The 9229-nt window shown below is 31.3% G+C and overlaps 1 protein-coding gene across 4 annotated transcripts in view; it reads left to right on the top strand.

Annotated features, from left to right (window-relative positions):
• The window catches only part of LOC134707707 (cytosolic phospholipase A2-like), a 36269-nt gene extending 27745 nt beyond the window's left edge, over positions 1-8524 (top strand). For all 4 annotated transcript variants that reach the window (XM_063567707.1, XM_063567705.1, XM_063567708.1 and 1 more), the window contains exons 11-17: positions 528-642; positions 1290-1427; positions 2060-2164; positions 3524-3832; positions 5483-5661; positions 6739-6925; positions 7381-8524. In XM_063567707.1, coding sequence (XP_063423777.1) covers positions 528-642; positions 1290-1427; positions 2060-2164; positions 3524-3832; positions 5483-5661; positions 6739-6925; positions 7381-7700 — 1353 coding nt within the window. In that variant the 3' untranslated portion in view covers positions 7701-8524. The remainder of the gene's footprint in view (positions 1-527; positions 643-1289; positions 1428-2059; positions 2165-3523; positions 3833-5482; positions 5662-6738; positions 6926-7380) is intronic.
• Positions 8525-9229: the final 705 nt, after the last annotated feature.

The following is a 9229-nucleotide window of genomic DNA, read 5'->3' on the forward strand; positions in this document are numbered from 1 at the left end:
GTTATATATATGTTGATATACTTGATTAGACGATAACCGTGTTCTCGGAAAATGTTACGCAAAATACAGATTCTTTTTTATTACAAAGATTAAACTTTATTTTCCAACTTTTTAACGTCCTCTCTAGTGTGTCAATTGTGACTGATGTACCCATATTTTGACTATTTTATTTATTGTGGTTGTTTATTTAACGCATCAATGTAAGTATAACAGAATTTGATGAGACTGACATTAACGTGAGAGGGTTAGAGCTACAGAACCAGGTTTAATCCACCATTTTCTACATTTAAAAATGCCTGTACCAAGTCAGGAATATGACAGTTCTTGTCCATTCGTTTTTGATGCGTTTTGTTATTTGATTTTGCCATGTAATTATGATTTTCCGAATTGATTTTTCTCTAAGTTCAATATTTCTGTGATTTTACTTTTTGTTAGTCTGAATTATCTTCATGTGAAATGCTATTTTCAAAAATGTGTTTAAAAAAAATACCTACAAATGTACCATAAAACATGTTTACATATTTTAGAGAATGAATGCCAAACTTACAGACCAGAGAGATATAATAGAAACAGGAGAGGTGCCATTTCCATTATACACATGTTTACATGTAAAGAGACAAGTCTCTGCTATGATTTTCCATGGTGAGGTTTTAATTTTTTATATTCGTATAAAATGAGAAATACAAATACAAATTTGCTTAGTTGCCAAAATGTATTTGTCCTTATGATGTTTATTTTTTTACTTAAATAATAACGTCAAATAAAGGTTGACAAAGAATAACTGGGTTTCAAAAAATAATAAAAAAATACAAACATAGAAAACATGTAAATTGCCTTATAGTTAGAGTTCCAATGCAAAGAGTGTGTTTATTGATAAAAATGCAAATCTATAGGCAAAGCATAATATAGAGATTCAACAAGAATTATCAACATTTTATTCATAGCACAAGTACTTAGTTACTTTCTATTTCTCAATCTAATGCATGGATATATTATTTCCTTGATATGTTATTGAGAGAAGGAAACTACTCGAAACTGAGAATACTGATTTTATGTTTAGATATATATAAGTGCCAATTACAAAGAAAGATGTCTTTCTTGAATAGTGTATTAATTCACCATTGGTTTTTATTAACGATATTGTTTTATTTCTTAAAAAAAGTTAAATAACAAAAATAACGAACTCCGCGGAAAATTCAAAACGAAAAAATCCTACTCAAATGACAAAATCAAAACAAATGGATAACAACTGAATGAATATAAGGTAATAATTTTTTTTTCTTTTTCAGAATGGATGGAATTTTCCGCTTATGAAATTGGTTTACCAAAATATGGAACATTTATGAAAACTGAACATTTTGGTAGTAAATATTTCATGGGGCAACTAGTACGAAAACATCCAGAACCCCCACTTCATTTCTTACAAGGTAAGAAGATACGGTACATACGCTTGTTTTTGTTGATTGCTCTAGAACATACGAAACATTCACGTCAAATTAATTAACTTGCATATGCTCAATTGGTGACATAATCGTCTTTCTTGTCCTATTCTGAAAAACGATGATGTCACCAATTAAACATATGCATATTTATTTTGGCTTCGAGCTATCCATTTTTGGCTCTTAGTTCTTAATCATAAATGCAACATGATTTGGAAAAAAGCTGCAAATTTCAAGCTTTAAGTCATTGCTTGACCAGACTTGAAACCAAATCCTGACCTCAATCTCTGTACAAGCACTGTTCCATATATCAACCTAATCGCTCTAAAACAACATTAAACAAATATGATTTTCTATTAAACATATGTAACAGCTTCTTGTTTGAAACAACTTTACATATCACATTCTGATTACATACATTTATTTTACTCTCATTTTTTTTCTGGTAATGCTTCTTAATAAATCAGCACTTAATAAATTGTTAAAAAAAATGTAAGTATATTAACATATAGATACACAGATTTTTCAAAAACAAATATTTCAAGCGAACAATATAAACTCCTTGGAACTGTATTGCAAGTATAACAGACAAACATTTTACGAATATGTTTATGCTTCAGGTATTTGGGGGAGTGCATTTTGTATTCAACTAAAACGACTCCTGAAAGATGACAAGAAAGTAATGAATGAATGTCGTTCATCTTTTGATGAGAGGGAAGAAATGGGTGAGTTCATCTTTTTATATTAAATATTCAGACAATACCTATATGAAGAATTTTGGAGCGTTTTTTGTCTTCTTGTGATTCATAAGATTATCTTAGCTACAACATCACGAATGTTTATAAAACTTTTAATTGTTTGATTGGATAAATTCTTAATGATTTAATATGGTAGGAATTAGAGGAGGGGTCAAATAAGAAAACTACAAACTTAAATAAGCTATCATAGAAATTACTTATAGTGTGTACTTGTTTTGGCTGTCGAAATTTTTGAATCTGAGCGTCACTGGTTAGTCTTGTGTGGACGAAACGCACGTTTGGCGTATAAAATTTTAAACCTGGTACCTTTTGTTAGCTATTATTCGTATGTTTCTCTGTCCTATATGTTCTCCCATTTATTTGGATTGTAGTCCTGTCATGTAATGTTGTCATTTTAATGTTATATTTAACATTGCCATAAAGGTGGGATGTTCGGCATGCCACAAAACCAGGTTCAACCCACCATTTGTTTCTTAAAATGTTCTGTATCAAGTCAGGAAAATTACCATTGTTATATTATAGTTCGTTTATGTGTGTGTTACATTTTAATGTTGTTTTTCTGTTGTGTCGTAGTTCTCCTTTATTTTTTGATGCGTATCCCTCAGTTTTAGTTTGTAACCTGCATTTGTTTTTTTTCAAATCGATCTATGAATTTCGAACAGTTGTATTCTTCTGTTGGCTATATTAGCCACTTGTAGAGACAATTAGTTGCAGAATTTGAATTTATATTACTTTGTTACTGGAAGACATTATACTGCAAACGAAGAACCAAATCTGACTTATTCACGATGATTTTTTTTTCTTGATTTTTCTACTTGTGAGATGCTAGTTACTACATAGTTCATCTTATATAATTAGTTTACAGTATAAAAAAAAAGTCTATCTGGGTACCGGTATTTGATAGCATGACCCGATAATGTAATGACAAAAGCGTCAAAACTATGCATGTGAATGACAGGAAGTAAAACACATAAAAATGAATACATTTCAGACACTAATATGCAAATTTCCCCCTCTAGAATAATTGGCTTACAATAAGCCAATTCAAGATAAAGTCTACCCAAGTACCAGCATTTCATATGATAACCTTAACTTTTTTAGGAATAAATATGTAATGAAATGTTATTAATGTAAGTGAAAATTTGAGTAATGGTCACTGTCTCAATGCAATAAGGAATTTCGGGCTTGACAAATATCTGAAAATATAATCATCTCTCCAATGAATTCATACAAACACGTTCAGCCTCGAAAACACAACTAAATATCTGGGTTAAGTCTTCAATATTGACCTATTTGATTACTATAATATTAATAATCTTCATGCAGCAAAAGAGCTATTAGACGATATGGGAAATCAAACTGATGACGATAGTGAATCAAGTGAAAGTGAGGATGATACCGATGACAAGAAACAGAATGACAAAAGAAAGAATAAAACAATAAAGAAAGAAAATAAACCCGATAAGAAGGATCATTCGTTTTGGAAAAGTGTTCTGGGAACAGTATTTGATGCTAACTCGTGGATAAATTCTATAGAAGGAAGAGCTGCAAAAGTACACAGCTTTATGAGAGGATTATCCCTGTATAAGGTGTACCCCTTTTCACCATTTACATCTATAAATGAAGAGACCGCAGGTAAATGAAGTTATATTACAAAAACAACTTTTTTTCTAAATACATTAGGGTTTTTATCTTCTCTTTTCTGTATTCTTTATGTGTGATTTGTTTTCTTAAATTTTACCACCAATTGGAATGTTTTGAATATATGAGGACAAATTTTTAAATGGGATATGTAAACGCCCATAGATGGAACAGAAAGAATATCAAAGGTGAGAAATGACAAGTTGGCAATTGGAAAGTTGAATTCATCACGTTTGGCATAAGCTTAAATAAAGGCAAAAATAGTTTATCTCTGTTCAAACCAAAACTTGTCAAAGTCGAATAAAAAAAAAATAATTTCGGTATTATTTAATTTTAAGTTCCCTTAGATGTATGGAATGTAAGCACATCTTGTAATGTAGAATATTGTTTGTCAGAATATCATCAATTTTTTCTGAAATTCAAATTAAGGAACTTTGCAAGATGCATGTTTGTCTTTTAGAAGGTACCGTAGGAATACATATGAGTGCAACAACAAGTTGATCTGCAGTGGTGCACCATTAGTTATAATTGGAAAACCGATTATCTGATTTAATTATTCCATCAAACTCAACAATTATATTGTTCATCAAAGAGTCGTGCATTTTGATGACTTCATTTTCTGTCTTATTGTTATTGAAATCGGTTAGAATCTTCACAATAAAAAACAGGAATTAAAACACAGAAATCTACATTACCTATTTCTGTAGAAAAAGCTCCGTTTAATTAAAAATAAAGTCGACCTTTCAATTGAACATGCGGAGAAGTAGTGTTTAGCATCGAAAAGTAAAAGGTTTTGCTATAAATGAAAAATTAAAAATAATAAGTATCAACGCATTAAATATCTGTCAAATACCTGCTTAAGGGGGCTCCTGGGTATAAATGATTTTTTTTCTAATATAGGATTTCGTTATATTTTTTTATGAATGAACTTTATCATATACTTAAAAGAAAAATGAAATAAAAAAATGGGGTCACCGTTCAATTAAGCTAAAATCTGCCTCTGGAAGAAGCATACATTTTTGTTAATGTCCTTTTATTCTGTTGAACTAATAGGAGAAAAAGAGGAAATATCGAAATAAAAAAATAACCTAATATAAGAAATCGCTTAAATTTTACAATTATTTAGTTTATGTACAGCTTATTTGAAAACAATAATAAAAAATATAGGTCACCGATGAGTTAAAAAAAAAAAATCAAATTTAAGGCCAAAAAATTGCATTTTTGCACCAAAGGGAGATAATTTGGAGCTTTTTCAATTTTTAAAGTCATCTGGGGCCAAACCAAATCATGTTTTGTGTTTGTTTTTTGTACCATATCATAAAGTAACAACGAATAATATAATAAATAAAATTTAAAATTAAAAAATAAAAGTTTAATTTTTTGTTAAAATTTTTGTACCCACGAGCCACCTTAAGTGATGAAGTATGTAGGGTTATTCTCACACGGGAAAAGTAAAAAAACGAAAATAACAAACTCAAAGGAAATTCCTAACGGTAAGTCCTTTATAACATGGAAAAATTAAAAGCTCACACACATCTAACGAATGGAAAACAGTGTATTATTTGTAGCATCATAGCATATGATTATTTTTCATTTGTTTTGGTTTACATCTTTTTATTGCAAAATCTTTATTTGTATTTTCAGATCAGTTTGATGGCATTTTTGAACTATTTCCAACCACAATGAAAAAGCTCTACGTTGTTGATGGAGGATTGACATTCAATTCGCCATACCCGTTGTTGTTAAGGCCACAGAGACAAGTAGATCTTATCTTGTCGTTTGATTTTAGTGCAAGACCTACTGATGATACACCACCATTTAAGGTAATTGTTAAAACACATTAACCAATTTTCTTTATTTAAGACTAAGTATCATAAAAGGAAAGAATCGTGTAAATAATTTTAAGAATGTATCTGTTTTTATCAAATGCTATCAAATTCTTCTAGAAGACATTTAAGATGAGTTTATTTACAACCACTGGGTCGATGCCACTGTTGGTGCAGATTTATTTCTCCGAGGGTATCACAAGCCTAGTAGTCAACACTTTTTGTGCTGACATGAATGATCATTGATATTGTTATATTTATAAATAAAACTGTTTACAAAATTTAGAATTTTTTAAAATACTAAGGCTAAAACTGTGTATATGATCGATGCCAGCTATCCTGAGGGAAACTTCGGAGGGAACCAGCTACTAGATGGTTCGATTAGTCTTTCGCCCCTATACCCAAGTTTGACGATCGATTTGCACGTCAGAATCGCTACGACCTCCACCAGAGTTTCCTCTGGCTTCGTCCTACTCAGGCATACCTCAGGCATACATTGAAGACCTGTTGGTGACCTTCCGCTGTTGTTTTTTCTATGGTCGGGTTGTTGTCTCTTTGATACATTCCCCATTTCCATTCTCAATTTTATAGTTTACCTTAGCTGTATTTGGCAACACTTTATGAATTTTGGATCTCAATGCTCTTCAACTTCGTACTTTATTTGGCTTTTTTAAAACTTTTTTGGATTCGAGCGTCACTTCATGAGTCTGGCGTATTTATAAAATTTAGTCCTGGTATCTATGATGAGTGTATTTACTTGTCAAAACGTAGTATCAAGCACCATATACTGTAAACCAACTTATTTTCGCGAATACTATATTTCGCGTTTTTCTCTTGCTAGACCACTTCGCTGCTATTTAATTTTGCGATTTTCTAATTTACTTGATGTATTTTAAATAAAAAAGATCAAATTTTTACATATTCGCGACGATTTATATTCGCGTTATTTTTCTACTCGCGAAAGTCGCGAAAATAAATCGCTCGCGAAAATAAGTTGGTTTACAGTAATCAGTTCATATACTAAAGAAGGACAAACATATATTAATGCTACAACCGCCAATTTGTAATTTGTAGGAAATCAAGATTGCAGAACACTGGGCTCACAAGAACAATGTACCGTTTCCACCAATAGACGTCAATATAATGGAAAAGGAAGGAATTAAAGAGTGTTATGTGTTTGAAGATCGGAAAGATCCTAAATGTCCTACCATCTTACATTTTGTTTTGTCGAACATAAATTTCCGGAATGAGACACAACCAGGTAATGTTTGTGCTGGTATTTTTTTGCAATTGATAGATTGTTTGCTGGTGGTTTAACACCACGTCATAAAAGGGAGGCGAAGGATCCAGAAGTACATTCAAACTCACAAGTTGAAAATAAACTGACAACGCATTGGTTGAAAGAAAAAAACGGACATAAAACATAGAACGTTTAAGAGCAATGACAAATAGAAAAAAAAATACTTTTGTGTTATTCGGTCAAAGTTTATGCTTATAATGTACCATTAAGGATTTGAAAGATATGTTTAAGGCTGTATGAAACATAGTTCTAACGTTATTAAAATACTGAAATACTAAAAAGATCGAGAATTAATATATGGGTTGATATATTGTACCATAACTGTTTTACTGTCCTGTTAATGCTCTTGATGATTTCATTCTATCAAAATGGTGTTTTGCTTTCAATATTTCATAAAATGTGTATTTCAATTTTAGATGTACCAAGGCAAACAGATGAAGAAAAAGAGTTTGGTGATTTCCAACTATTTGACGACCCAAAACGACCATATTCGACTTTCAACTTTAATTATTCTCATCTGGCGTTTGAAAGGATAACTCAATTAACTGAATATAACACTCTGCGCTTTAAAAATCTAATTATGGACAAGGTTCGAGAATGCGTGAGGAAATATCAGGATTCAACAATTCGAAGACCAATTAAACTACAAGATATAAAGAAATTAAGACTAGGAGCAAAGGATAAGGAGGATAGATTAAAACAGTTTGTCGAATCTTTTGATACCCCTGATTCATGATTGATAAACTTAGTGCAGTTTTTGAACATTGATTGCAAGCCTAAGAAGAAAGTTAGGTGCTTATGTTGGTTTTTGCGCAGTTTTTGAACTTTGATTACAAGCATAAGAAGATAGTTGGGTGCTTATGTTGGTTTTTGCGCAGTTTTTGAACATTGATTGCAAGCATAAGAAGATAGTTAGGTGCTTATGTTGGTTTTTTTCAAACACGAAATGTTATGATTGTGGGTAATATAATAGTTGTATTTTCTTACAACATACTACATGCAGTACCTATACCATGGGACTGACAGTGTGCTTTGGATAAGAACTGAAGATTATATGATATGTTCAGGCGAACCTTGAAATGTTCTACAGACGTTAAGTAAACGATTGAACATGATAATAATTTGAACAGTTTGAAATGCATTAGAAATAGTTGTATTTATTTTTTACATATCTACATTTTGTTTTCGTTTAATACCAATAATATTTGTTTTTACATGTCTGTATTTTGTGTTCGTTACCTATGTTATATTTTTACCTGTCTACATTTTGGTTCTCTACCCATATCATTGTTGATGTTTTTTCAACTATTTATTAGAAACCGACTCAAATCCAAAGGGATGGCATTGATAGAAATGTTTTTGTTAAACTAATTTGTTCTTCATTGTTTATTCCTGAGCGATGTTTTGCAATGTTTTACCTCTAGTTTTAGTAGTCATTCAGACATTTTTATGTTATCTTTTTAAAAGTGAATTCATTTTATCTGTTTTTCTTATATCTGTTTTTCTTATATTTGTTTAATAATTATCTCTTGTTTTTTAAATAAAGATATCTAAAATAAATCGTGAAGATTATCATGAAAGAGCCCTGTTGTGAGCAACATTTGACATGAATATGCCAATTTGTGACTTTTTAAAGAGATTTAAAAAAAATACTTGACGATGGATCGCTCTAGATACTGGGAAAATGTTTTTTTTTATAAATGCGCGGAAGCGTTTATCGGCCACGTTGGATAATGGGGGTGCACGTAATGCGCGTAGGTAATTGATCGCTACGTTTTAAGCTGACTATGCGGTATGGGCTTTGCTCATTGTGGAAGGCCGTACGGTGACCTATAGTTGTTAATGTCTGTGTCATTTTTGGTCTCTTGTGGACAGTTGTCTCATTGGCAATCATACCACATCTTCTTTTTTATACGTTAGATTATTGGGGTAAACGTTTGTATTTTAGAAATACAAGTAGATGGTTTGTGGCTACGTGGGATAATGGAGTAAAATGGGGTTTTTTTGGGTTTTTTTAGAAATGCTTGGATAATTGATCGCTGCGTTTGATTATGGGGGTAAATGTTTTTATTCTTAAAAATGCAAGTAGATGGTTGGTAGCTGCGTTGGAAATTGGAGGAACACCTTCATTTAATTTTAGAAATGCGCGTAGACGATTGGTGGCCTCGTTTGAAATTGAGGAGACGGTTTTGTTTTAGGAATATCCGTAGATAATTGATAGCTACGTTGGATATTGGAGTTACACGGTTAATTTTTTAGAAATGC

This window comes from Mytilus trossulus, chromosome 2 (genome assembly GCF_036588685.1).
Source record: "Mytilus trossulus isolate FHL-02 chromosome 2, PNRI_Mtr1.1.1.hap1, whole genome shotgun sequence".
In the NCBI taxonomy this organism is placed as follows: Eukaryota; Metazoa; Mollusca; class Bivalvia; order Mytilida; family Mytilidae; genus Mytilus; species Mytilus trossulus.